This window comes from Podarcis bocagei (genome assembly GCF_964188305.1).
Source record: "Podarcis bocagei genome assembly, chromosome: 4".
In the NCBI taxonomy this organism is placed as follows: Eukaryota; Metazoa; Chordata; class Lepidosauria; order Squamata; family Lacertidae; genus Podarcis; species Podarcis bocagei.
This window is the reverse complement of record NC_138128.1, coordinates 60,367,559-60,381,576: the sequence shown is the minus strand read 5'-3', so window position 1 is coordinate 60,381,576 and position 14,018 is coordinate 60,367,559. Positions and strand designations below refer to the sequence as shown.

General features: G+C 38.9%; 1 protein-coding gene across 2 annotated transcripts in view; it reads right to left on the bottom strand.

Annotated features, from left to right (window-relative positions):
- DOCK1 (dedicator of cytokinesis 1) overlaps positions 1–14,018 on the bottom strand; it is a 352,450-nt gene that overhangs the window by 55,768 nt on the left and 282,664 nt on the right. For both annotated transcript variants that reach the window (XM_081192827.1, XM_081192828.1), the window contains exons 34-37: positions 6,826–6,911; positions 6,480–6,636; positions 4,552–4,592; positions 2,897–2,987 (exon numbers count right to left, since the gene is read on the bottom strand). In XM_081192827.1, coding sequence (XP_081048953.1) covers positions 2,897–2,987; positions 4,552–4,592; positions 6,480–6,636; positions 6,826–6,911 — 375 coding nt within the window. The remainder of the gene's footprint in view (positions 1–2,896; positions 2,988–4,551; positions 4,593–6,479; positions 6,637–6,825; positions 6,912–14,018) is intronic.

Genomic DNA, 14,018 nt, shown 5'->3' with positions numbered 1-14,018 from the left:
TTTGTTACAACTGAATGGCATATGTTTCTATTCCTTTAATTTTCTGTCTAGAACTATTCTTTTGGGAATCAATCAGTTGTTCCAAACAAGTAGAAATATGGAATATTGTCTAAAGATGCACAATATCATTTACTATAGCTTTTCAATACTAGGCAATGCCACCAATGGAGCTTGTTCTGAATATTACGTTTTTCTTTACAGTGGTACCTCGGGTTATGTACTTAATTTGTTCCGGAGGTCCATACTTAACCTGAAACTGTTCTTAACCTGAAGCACCACTTTAGCTAATGGGGCCTCCTGCTGCTGCTGCGCCGCCGGAGCACGATTTCTGTTCTCATCCTGAAGCAAAGTTATTAACCTGAAGCACTATTTCTGGGTTAGCGGAGTCTGTAACCTGAAGCGTATGTAACCCGAGGTACCACTGTATTTCTGTTTTCTGCCTTCCAAGGGTCCCAAAATTCCAAAATATGCCAAGGACAAGCAAACCCTACAACTGCTTATTTGACAACTACCTCATCACAAGATGTCTTTGTTTAACTGGAACCCAACCAAAAGGGATCCTGAGAGATTCATATTCAAAGGGCCAACAGAGCACAGAAACATAGCAAGCTGCCTTACACCTACAGATAGGTAGCCGTGTTGGTCTGCCATAGTCAAAATAAAAAATTCCTTCCAGTATCACCTTAAAGACCAACTAAGTTAGTTCTTGGTATGAGCTTTCGTGTGCATGCACACGAAAGCTCATACCAAGAACTAACTTAGTTGGTCTTTAAGGTGCTACTGGAAGGAATTTTTTATTTTGCCTTACACCTGTCAGACTAGCTCAGTACTGTTGATATTGACTGTCAGTGGCTCACAGACAGCCTTATCTGGAGAGGTCTGAGACTGAACCTAGGACAAGGCAGATGCTCTACTAACCGAGCTATGGCATTTGGGAACGTAAAGAAACATCATCTTCAATACTGCATTCCAACTACAGTGGTACCTTGGTTTAAGAACAGCTTAAGTTTATGAACAACTTGGATTAAGAAGGCTGCAAACCCGGAAGTAGGTGTTTTGGTTTGTGAACTTTGCCTTGGAATAAGAACGTGTTTGCTTCCTGTCAAGTGTGTTCCATTTGAAAATTGAGTCCCACGCTGCTATGGGAAAGCATGCCTTGGTTTAAGAACTCTTTGGTTTAAGAATGGACTTCCGGAACAGATTAAGTTCGTAAACCAAGGTACCACTGTATATGGCTTTGTCCGTTTGCTTATTTCTCCATGTCTACATCCTGATCCAGTATTATATGGTATCTTATCAAATACAAAAGTCTGTGCACATAGGTAATTTATAAGGCTGTGTTAGTTCTGTAAGGCTGTCTTAGTGGTGCTTAGACCACTGGGGGTTTGGAATTCTTCAGAAATCTAGATGGGACAATGCTACACAAAGGCACCTTGCTGTGGAGAAAAATGTCTTGAACAAATATATTATTTGGGCAAGGGAATAACATACACCCACTGTGAATCAATTTTCTGCCTAAGCACATGCAAACTCCTCAGAGCAAAATAGTTAGAGATAACTATCACTTCTTTAAAGAACTCAAAATGTATTTACTGGAAAAATCCCCTTATGGAGGAAAAACTTTTTATAAGCAAGTTATGCTGTTCAATGTGTTTTTCCTAATTCATTGCATTAAAAAAAGAAGTGAAAAATAGAAGTGAGAAGAATTTACAGAAATATACTTCTACAACTGAAGAATATTGTGCTTGTCCCATGAATGTACAATGCAAAAAGGATTGGAAAAAGTAATTATTTTGTCTTAACAGAACATATCTAGCTTAACTAGAAACCTCCTCTGGCTCAATACGGCTCCACAAGACATCAGTCAGCAGAATGGAGGAAGGAGAAAATTTCTGGTGATTCTGCAGGCATCTGTACTGCATCAAAATTTGGTTTGGATGGTTGAGGGTATGTTTAGAGCATCTTTTAGAGAGGAATCTCTGAAAATTATCTCGCTCCCCCTTCTGTTGATGAATTCAGTATCAAAAAGATATTGAGTTCTCTGAATTAAGCAGTAGATAAGAGAATGGGCTGTTTCATATTTAAGTTATCGTATCAGAAGACATGCGGAAAAGTTTGTCTACCACCAGAGATCTAATAGGTCCGAGGTGTTTTTAGTATTATGAATTTGTTTATTGTATAGTTCTGCAAATGAAGATATGGCAAATAGTGATTTATTGATGATGTATTTATAATGTTTATTATATTTTTGGTCAGGATCCAGCTTTGTCGCTGGAGAAGAAGGTGTCCTTGGTAGCTTGTAAGAAAACTAGGTTGGTAGGATAACTATGACAATTCCTGGATCAATATAGCTTGACCACAGTTGTTTTCTATGGAGCAGAAAAGGTTCCTGCACTCAAATCCTTCTCCTACGACCATGGTTAGACAGTTCACTAGTTTCACGGTACAATCCTACACATGCTTACTCAGAAGTCAGTTCCACTGTGTCCAATAGTCCTATTTTAAGCTAAATATTCAATCTCAAAAACTGCCCCCCTTCTTCCCTTGTTTCAGCCCCTCAGGCAACTCCAAATTCTCCTTAGTATTTTGACTTAGAAAAACAGTAAGTTCTCTAGTTCTGAATCTCATCAACATTGACAACTGTATGGGAAGTTTCTTCACCAACCCAGGCCCTTCAAATGTTATACAGTGCTGGTAGGCGGCAGATGACAAAGCACACCTTGACTAACAATCCACATTCATATTTTGTTTGTCCCACAAAAATGCTGCAATTCTAGACCTAAGCTTTCAATTTTTCTGAATCATTTAGTGCATTTTACAAGGGAGTGTTTCAGACTCAGCGATCTTGCAGCCTGCAAAACAAATGCTTAAAGACAGTACATTCGAACTATTATACCTTAAGCAGCTTTGCATGCAGCAGTAAAGTGTAGGCAGCTTCAGTGTAGTTATCACATTCTTTGTGCAAGTCACAAAGCTTGTACAAATACCTACAAGTAAAAAATTAAAAAAAATTCTCAGTAATGTCATAAAACAAGGTCAAAGGGCTTAGCAGTTAAGATTCCTATGCTCAAATAGAACAACATATAACTGATGTACTTTAAAACTCATATTTTATTTCATCTGATCAGTATGTAGCACACAGCATGTCAAGAAACTCAACAACAAACAATAATGTACTTGTGCATTTTATAAGGTTGTAACTTCAGTGTCTATAAAACTGAAACTCTTTTTTGATAGCTTGGTGTCTGGAGATTTGCAACAAAAAAGTTATGATGTTGGTATAAATGTGTGTCTTTCCTAAAATGGGCATTTAATTTGTTGTTTCAAGAAGCCCTCCAAGAAAACCACTGGCCACTCCATAGCTAAATTGCTACCACAACTAAGGCTACAATCCTATACACTCTTCCCTGGAAATATGTCCCAGTGATCTCAATGAAACTTACTTCTGAGCAGACATGCATAGGATTGCACTGTTAAAGGGGAAATAAATCTATTTTTAAAAAATCACTAAAATTGCTCTTAACATATGCATGGTCAAAATGGAAAGTACAAATGCATAAAAGGTTTTATCTCAAATATGTTCTATACCTTTCTGAAGATTTGCTCAAAGGAATGTAGTCAGATGGTATAACAAACCTTTTTGGTAATTAGTAGCCTATCCTGGGGATACAAGATTTTGCTACCCACCAGAGAATGGGAGAATGCAGTTGGGACAATAAAAAGTACAATAAAAATTAATGAGCAATCAGTCTAGCTGCAAAGAGGAAACAAGTAATTAAAACACCCCCCTGCACCCCTAAGCAACGAACAGAAACAATTTCAGTGAGGGGGGGGGGACAAAATAAAATAAAAGGGCCAGTATGCGAGAAGCAACAGTGCCTATGAAAGAAGAGGAGAAAGAGGAAAAATAGCTACTTAAAAGGCTGGTAGAAGGGAGAAACGTAAATTCAGGTTTTATCCAGTACAGCTGTGTTTTAATTACAAAAAAAACTCCAGGTTGGGGCAGGGAAAATGAGAAGACAAATAGAAAAGACAGGGAAGCAACTAATCACTAATGCTTGGATTCTTTATTAAAAATTAAGTTTTATTCATAACAGACTTATTGAAAGTAATGGACCTAAGTTATGTCCATCAATTTTAATGGGTCTACTCTAAGTATGATTCATGTGGGATACAACCTTAAGCGAACAAATGATTCCATTCTGGAGAAAAGTGGTGTGAAAGCAATCCATGAGATTAGACATCTATATATACCTAAAATATACAATATTCTAAATATTTAAACATTTAAAAATCAACCTAATTATAAAAAACAGGAGGAGCCATACCAATCCTAGCATTTCTCTTAATAGAACACAGACTCAGTTTTGAAGATTGTAGGAACAGTCAGAAATGCAAATTGTATATTGGGCATATGAACGAAAGAACACATTTAATTAATCTTACAGACTCATGTGCGCAGAACAGATAGCTGTTCCTTTTATTAGTGCAATCCCACAGCCCTCTTGCTTTATAAGAAACACAGTGTCTAATAAAGTTAGGTTTACAAACCTTATGTACATTTCTTCTCTTTCAATCTCTTTGTAGAAATTCTGGAACAAGAAAAGAAAAGAAAAGACATTAGAGATTTGTCAGTGAGCCATACATATATTAGGCATATTTATTACATTAGAAACTCATAGCCACGTAACATTAGCCTCAAACTGTGACATGAAACTTGCTCCTGGTTAAAGGAGCTCATACATTCTTATAACTGTGAAATCTGCAAATAGTACTTTACATTTCACTGCAGAGATTCAGTATTTTCAGGGTAGGGCATTTTCAAGTCATACACCATTAGCTTTTCTCGGCTTTCTAATGTACAAAACATCATAATGTGCTAAAATGAAATTTCAAATTTCAAAGTAGTTTTGGTAATAAATCATACATTCTTGAATCTAATACTTTCTTAAGTACTGGAGTTTAAAAAAAAAACTTGACAGGACTGTTGTGAGGATTAATGAGAAAGAAAATAACAGAGCACTTTGCATGCTTAATTTGGTAAGGAATAATTCACTTAATAAAAAGAATGCATGTTTCTCCTGCTGTCACACCTTCTAACTTTCAGTATAGCAAGAACTTGATGAACGTTTTCAACCTCGACAGACTGAGATGGAATTCAGAGTGAAATCTGAAAGTGAAGTATACTTTATGCTACAGTAATTCCATCAACAACGGGCCACTCTTATGGAAAATAACGATCCTGAAGGTGGAAATTGCCTTGGAAGAAAATCCCCCAATAGTGTGATTATGAAGTATCTCTCATTTGAGACACAATTTGCTAACAGACCAACTTAGTAAAGCCTCATGTCCACCTGCTCGCTGTATCCTTTGCATGCACTGATGTTTCTTCTGCACTGTACATAAGCCTATGAAGATTCTTCTTCATGTATCTAACAAAGTAGCCTGTAGCTCTAAAAAGCCCACACACTTTAAAGGTGCCACAGGACTCTTGTCATTTTTTTAATAACCAGGCTATTTTACTTAAGTTAGATTTTATCACTGGATCTTCTTTTCCTTGCACTTGTAGTGTACTTAGATGGATTATGACAGCAAACCCATGCTGCAAATGGATTAATACACTTCAGAAGTGAGGATCTGGGGAATTGAAAATAAAGGCAAACGCAACAAATACAAGTTATAGAGAAGAGCTAGAAAAATAAACCTCTTAAACTTTTCCGGTTTGATAAATTGCTCTAATTTCCTTTATAACTTTTGAAAAAGCAATGGAAGCAATCCTAGTGCCTTAAAAACAAAAAATCCTGTAAAGTTTCCAACAGGCAGAATCTTGTCACTCTAATTCTACTCAGAAAAGCAGGCAGTCTCTTCTAAAAGCAATCCACATTTCACTCTACAGATCATGATCAATAGCTACTTCCAAGGACTCTCTCCCCTCCCCAAATTAAGTAATAGCACTACTACTGACACAAAAGTTAAATAATGAGGCGGATAGCCTCCTAAACGATAGCTCAGTTTACCAACAGTACACTCATGCAGTACAAATACCAATTAGAGATATAGTTTTAAACAGTAAGTTGCATATTCTGCAAGTATTTCTAAGCTTATTAAAGCATCAAGTATGTCGTGAGGAAGCCCAATGATCTAAAACTTTGATTATCAAACTTTTCTGAACACCTAAGTTCATCTCGCGTCCTCATCCTTAGATAAAAGCTTTCATATTTATCTGAATTTCTGAACACTTGGGCCACACTGATTGTAAAATTGTGCAAATCCACTTTTGATATATTTTTTTAAATGAATAGCTTTGGTCAAACATCGTAACAGTTCTATTTTTCCTATTAAGACTATGTGCATCTAATTTCATGATGTTTCTCTTTAAAATTGGTTGTGGTTGTTGTTCTTAACTTGCTAAAATAATAAAAGGTATGTTTCCTAGCAAGACCACTCTAAATTCAGCCAGTTCATTTCTTCTCACTCACCAGCACATTGACAGTACAGCTCATGCGGTTTTCCTTGTTTTCATCATGCATAATGGTTCTGTAATCCAGAAGTCTCTCCATCAAGCGAACCACAAGTTTAACAAAATTTTCACCATTTTTGGCAAGGTACTTATGTTTTCTACAGTGTTCCAGGAGACTGAAAATATAATTACAAAAACATTGTTAATCACACTCGGGAGCAGGAACTTAACTAAGGTGTAATTTTAAATATTTTGTATCATTAACATATTTTAATTATTCCTAGGCTCCTAAGTTCATTATAATCTTATTGGTATCTCTCTTGACTGTGTTCTAAGACAAATCCCACTGCTAAACCAACACTTACATTTTGTCAAATAACACTTTATACTGTTCATCTCCTCTGCCTCCTTCTACTTCATGATCCAGCTTTGTGATGATCTCATTTTCAAACTACAATTAAATAGAACAAGCATAAATAATCAGCACACAGCAAATATTTCATTTTATTACTGTAGAAATCAATGGGTCATAGATTTGTTAAAGCTCACAACAAGATATATGACCACTGTTTTTCAGCTTGATTGGCTTTTAACAGTTTGAGATCTCTCATATTAGGCCATGTGTAATGATCTGTTGCCCAATGAGGATCTTTCAATTCAGAAAATACTTGGTCATGTTGTTAAATGGGGCTTAGACGATTGCTTTAGGAAAATCTAAATAAGGTATCTGATTAGCCGAATAAGGGGTGGGGAATAACACGCCGAACAGGCACACAATGTCCTTTACAATAATTATAATAGCAACAAATGCAAGCAGTTTGAAGCATCATTACTGATGATATATAACACCTTAGGCAGGACTGCCAATTGCATCATCCAGTTGGATGAGCACCCTAACATCTATTTGAACTAGAGAAGTTGGCTCACCTCAGAACACATCTAATGGATATCTCCAAAGATATTTCATTGGAGGATGGAATTTGTAAGCTGAAGCAGAAAAGAGCTAGTCAGGAGGTTAAAGAGAAGGGCGTAACAAGACCATAGGGATGGAAATTTTATTCTGGCAGAAGCATCCTAAATTGGATGGTGGCATTATGACAAGTAACTGAAGCAACAGATTATTATTAATATATTCTTCTCATACACGTATAGTCTTATTTTATTATAATATTAAATCAATAGTTGTACAGTTAAAGGTATCTGACATGCTGCAGCCTCATTTCTAAGAGTTATAAACTAGTGAGTAAGTGTACAGAGAATTGGGCTGTTAATGTGGAAAATGAAGAGCTTTTGAGTTGCAGGTCCATGTTGATGCTGAGAAGTTAAGTGCTAGTTCCGCATTGAAGATTCGGAGTAGAAAGACCACAAATTTTAAAAAATCAGTAGAACGCTTAAAAGTTCAACAATTCCTAGCAATTATTAACTTAATAATTATTTGTGTGCGAGACTGGACCTAATGGTCAGGGTTACCTTTGTGTGCGCGTGCATCATTGGCCAGATGCGATTGATATATGGAGTCGATTCTAATTTTATTTCTCTTGCTTTAACTTTATATAAATGCAATGATGTTAGGAACAAGTTTTCCTCTCTGTTTCTTCCCCTTCCCCTTTCATGAGGTAACACCCAAAGTTCTCCCTGGGTCTTTTTCTATATCATAAAGCCATGGTTGGACATGAATTCAAATAAATGTGCAAACCCATAATCTGGTCTTGATCACATTCTAGCCAATTCACATGTAGCATGAAACCACGGTTAGCACCAGCAAGGAGTAGTGCCACCTTTTCTTTCTTTCTGCCCATGGCAGCCATTTTGGGCTGACAACCATGACAAGATCTGAATACCAGCACCTCATTTTTCACTCCAAAAAGCTATGGTTAACAGTCTGTGCAAGAACTAGAATGATCCAGGATAAAGCACTGGGATTGAGTGCTCCCCCTACCCAACGTGTCATTAAAAGTATGTTGTGATACTTTCAGTTTCAAGGTATCTTAGCTTGTTGTTACATAGGAATCAGAAATTGTGGTTTAAAACAAGCTCTAGTCAGTTTCCAAGCAAGTCAGCTTCAAACTAGAGTTTGCTTTAAGACAGAAACTCAGGTTTGTATGTAAAAACAAGTCAGGCTTATTTGGGGTGGGGTGGGGAATAGCTGCACAGGAATACCAAAGGAGGGAGGGGTCACTGTGTGAGCCAGAGCCATAGGTTTGTATGTGAACAAGCCTTACGTACAGAAATGAGATTAAAGCAGCACTGTTTAAAAAGCCCCAGATTATCCACATGTTGATAGTTACATAATGAAAAGCAGCTGGGCATGTTTCAATTTGCTGCTGTGTGCCTGGCAGGGCTCTGAATTTTGCAGTTCCCCCACCTTCTGTTCTCCCTCCCCATTTCACAATGCTCGATAAATACCGTATAACTTGGATCTTATTGGTTGCAGTTTAGTATTGGAATCTGACTAGTGTCTGACTACTATTGCTGGCTGGCTGTGTTTTTGTTCTCTTTGTAGAATTACTGTTTTATATTTGGGTAGCAAGCATGGTTCCCTCCAGATTTTGTTCATGTCTCATCATCCTTGACAAATACTGGTTGGGGCTGATGGGACTTGGAGTCCATCATCATCTGGAGGCCACTGTGTTGGCTATCCCTATTTTATATGTGCACCCCACCCTAAGATCAATTGATATAGGGCTGGTTGGAAATGTTTTAATAGATAAAAAGAATTTAATTAGTAGATAAAATAAAAAATAAAGGGCATAAAGACTGCAATCATACACATCTGGGGAGCATCGTTATAGTTCAGTGACTAAACTATATATTGAGATGCAATGTTAGTGAGGGTGTCAGGGATTGGCTAGACAAAGAATGGTGGGACACACCAGCTGCAGAACCCCCAAGGGAACCTCCAGAGGAAGGCTCAGAGCCTGGGGATTGGCGGTGGGAGGGAGAAGATTGGGCGAAGGGGTTGGATGCTGAAGGGGAGACAGGGTTTAGTGAGCAGGAAGAGCTGGTGACAGAAAGCAGTTCAGACTCCAAACAGAGGAAGGAGCGCAAGCGGCTGCTGAAGAATCCAGGGAACGCTCCCCCCCCCCTTCTGCTGAGACAAGCTCCCCTCCTGGTCTCCAATAATGCACAGGAAAATGAGGAGAACAGAACAGAGGCCAGAGGTACGCAGACACAAGGAAACATCCGAGAGAGGAGGAGCCTTAGAAAGAGTGGAAGGCAAGGCCTACTGGGAAGGGTTGCTGAGTTGTATGTTGCTTCCTTGAATAAAGAGTTAATTCCACTACCCTGTGTCTTTCGTGCTGACCTGTGTCTGACTCCAGCATGACAGAGTGGGAGAAAGGCAGGCATGGTTATATAGAATCTGTCAACATGTGAGGTAAATGCACTCAAGGCCCAGATACTACAGGGGATCTTGTAGTGATTTTAACTAGGGTGGTGATTTTTTTGATTTATTTTTTAGCCCTTATGTCTTCTAATTCTTTAACTAGGGTGGTGATTTTTTTAATTTATTTTTTAGCCCTTATGTCTTCTAATTCTTTAACTAGGGTGGTGATTTTTTGATTTATTTTTTAGCCCTTATGTCTTCTAATTCCATTTTGTGCCTTCCAAATTTCCTCTTACATACACTGATTGCTTCTAAAATCCACTCTGCTTATCCCAACTTTTCATTTATTTGTACTACTTCTCCTAACTAAAGAGGAAAAAGCCACCTTCGAATTTTAATGAAACCTCAAGTGTTCATATCATAATAAATTATGCAAATAATGTGCATAATTCAAAATGATTACAGGTTTGGGACTTACTTGTCACTAAGATAGTATATACATTAGAGGCATCAATCATTCAAACCGATGTTGCCTAAAAGTAGTCTGGCAATAGAAAACGGCCTCTACCTGGGCATACAACCAAATCTGAAAGGACTTTAAAAGTCCTTTACAGCACCAGTGTGGTATAAAGGATGACAACACAATAAAGGATGTATAGCACAGGGAGTCCAAGCAATTGATTTCTATGGCAAGCATGTGCACTCCAACTAGGAGGAACAATATATTTATTATTATTATTATTATTATTATTATTATTATTATTAAACATGTATATTTGAGCAACTATATATCAGGGAATGCTTACAAAAAGATTTTAAGTCCAGTGTAAACTCTAGCTAAATTTTGTTTGCAAAGAGCAGTCAATCCACTTTGGAGGAATGTTCTTTTGAGATGCCACATTTTGGAGAAGAAAATGGAATTACAGTCCTACCTTGGAAGTCAAACAGAATCCGTTCCGGAAGTCCGTTCGACTTCCTAAATGTTCGGGAACCAAGGCACGGCTTCCGATTGGCTGCAGGAAGCTCCTGCAGCCAATTGGAAGCCACAGAAGTCGCGACAGACGTTCGGGTTCCAAAACGTCTGATTTGCAAGGCGTTCAACTTCCAAGGTACGACTGTACATTCCTTGATGTGAAATAGATATTTGAAGTGCAGCAATACTAACCCACCAAATCAGTGAGGGGGCGGCTCACAAGTAAAAATGTGTCAGTTACAAAACCTGACTTACTTAGCTCAACCGAATGAAGTAAACATGTACCTGCCCAAAGCAACTCATGACTCTCCAGACCTTTGAGATGGAGGAATTTATTCTCTTTCAGTTATGAACAACTGCATAGCTGCAGAGTATTTTTCCAAGGAATTCGAGACATTCATTCTTCAGTCATTACACTGTCTCTATGATATACCTGGTATGAACTCTTCCAAAGTCCACAAAATGGCAGTTAAGTGTCCATTTGGAACTTTATATGTCATATACCTGCAAGATGCTGGTCACTATGATATGTGGGGGGGGGGGGAACAGGGTGCATGCATATCGCAAGGACCCAATGAGGATCACAAACACCTGTGTGGTATGCACTTGACATACTCATACTACATAGGCACCACTCCAATGAGGGTAGTGTAGCCAATTTTGCAGTAGCCAAGCCACCTCACATCCACACTGCCCCAGTCCTTAATCTACTCCAGGTGGCAACATGGTCCCCTACAGATGTTGTGGGACTCCAGTTCCCATCATTCCTCTCATTTAGCTATGCTGGCTAGGGAGTTGGGATGAAAACAACATCTGGAGGGCACCACATTGTCTACGCCAATCTAAATCATCTCACCCTACCTCCTGTTTCTTAGTCGTATTGTAACGGGGCAAAAACATAATGCTGGAACTAGCTATTTCACATATATAAGTGGAAACCTGAAACAGAAGTTGGAAGTGTGAGAATGTTCCTCCTCAAGGCTCCAGGAAGACTGGAACAGAAGCTTGGACAACACTTTTGGTGTAAGGGTGGGTTCACATCAAGGGTGGCTGGGGGGGACATTTCAGAAGGTGGAATTCTCTCCCTTCTAAAACCTGCCCAGCTGCACTATAAACTAACTCATGGTTAGGCAAACTAAGGCCCTGGGGCTGGATCCAGCCCAATCACCTTCTAAATCCAGTCTGTGGACGGTCCTGGAATCAGCATGTTTTTACATGAGTAGAATGTGTGCTTTTATTTAAAATGCATCTCTGGGTTATTTGTGGGGCATAGGAATTCATTCTTCTTTTTTTCAAAATATAATCCGGCCCCCCACAAGGTCTGAGGGACAGTGGACTGGCCCCCCTGAACTAGCTAAAAGCTTCCAGATCAAAATATAGCCACTATATTTCTGTATAGAGAGGGGAAGAAAGGTTCAATGTGTGAGAAAGGGAAAATGCAACATCCCCCCCCTCAAATCTCCCTATATAGTAGTGGTTCTTAACCTTTCATGGACCCATTTCAGAATCTGATGGAGGTTATGAATCTTCATGCACAAACCAAGTTCTGCATACAATTTATTGTATTGCATTGGAATTCATTTATCTTTTTTGCACCCGAGTTCATGGACCCATTGAAGTTCAACCACAGCCCACAGCTTAATAACTTCCCATATAGTGTAGGGAAGGAAGTGAGCCACATCCACCTAACCTAATCTGCCCCTCCAAAATCCTGTCAACTGTTAGGCGTTCAAGCTTTCCGCTCCCCCTTCATCTCCCCCCCCCCCGACCTACTTACCATTCTCTAAATCTTGGAAGCCTCCTGAGCATCAGACCACTTTGTGTTTTCCTTCCCAAGAAAATAGGGACAGGATCACCCAAGTCTCATATTGGAGGGACTGATGCAGGATTTCCAGAACTTGAGTCTCCAGCTGATTTTGGACTACAATTCCCACCATCCCTGACCACTGGGTCCTGCTATCTAGGTATAATGGGGGTTGTAGTCCCAAAACAGCTGGAGACCCAAGTTTGGCAAATTAAAGGATATTGGCTTTCGGTTCCCAAAGAATTCAAGATTCTCCATGGATCCTCCAAATTTTGTACCTAGGATACATGCAGCTTGAATACATGTGGAGCGGCTTCTCCTTCCCCGCAACCATCACCACAATGTCATCTGATGGACCATTTTCCCCTGAGATGAGTAGAAAAGATGCAGCAACAGCATCTTTCCTTTCTATTGTAACTTTAAAATAAATAAATCTATGTTTGTTGTTGTAATCATCTTATATAAGCTGCTTTGTGCAATCTGCCTGAAAGGGATATAAAAAAAAACCTGCAAATAAATAAATAATGTTAAATTACTTTGCGCTATTTTGTTATGTTTCTAGGGCTTCCAAGGAATTTGCAGAAAATGGATAATGAAGCATTAGATGGCCATCTAAGCCATATAAGCTCCCACCTTAAGAGCCATGATTCGGAGTGATTTCTTTCTATCAAGACCACACAGACGGTTTTGTTTGGAAATAGTTGCCAAAGGAGAAGCAAAGGTAGAAGTACAAACCCTTGCAGTTCCACCTCTTGCCAACACATTGTCTCAAGTAGCCTTGGCTTTATGACTTTTCAAGCCAGGGGATCCCAGCTTCTGGTGACATTACAAGAAGGCTGGGCGTCACGGGGTGTCAAACGACTGCACAGTGGACACATGACCATGTTTATGGAGTTCTAGACACTCCATATGTATCCTTCTGCTGTTTTAGAAAGCTAAGGCTGGAAAGATATTAAAAAACCGGCGGGGGGAAGGCCCTCAGTGAAAAAGGATTAAAATGCAACTGCAAGATAAATTGTTATTTGACCTTCTGTGCCCCCAGTGAGGCAATGCAATTCTTTAATGTAATAAATGTACTGGTTCAAGGAAGGAAATTAAAATGAGAGAGAGAGAGAGGAATAATCCAATCCACTCCTTGCAGTGCAGGCTCAGAGGTGCATCCCTATAGTGAAAGAGCATGCCAAGTAGTAGTTTAAAGCAATATAGTACAGAAGAGAAGTCACAAATCTTCGCAGATTCTCTAATAGGGTACAAAAATGGAATTGCCTTCTTTGACACTTGCTGCAGAAATTATCCACTGGCTGATTATCTATTCGTATGAGATGGCTGGTATGCGGAGAGGAAAATTATAAAAAAAAATCTCTGACATTTTGATGACACTAAAACCACTCCATCATGGGAAACTAAATGCAAATTGCTTCAAGTTCTACTTAAGGAAACTACAGCCATGTTGGTT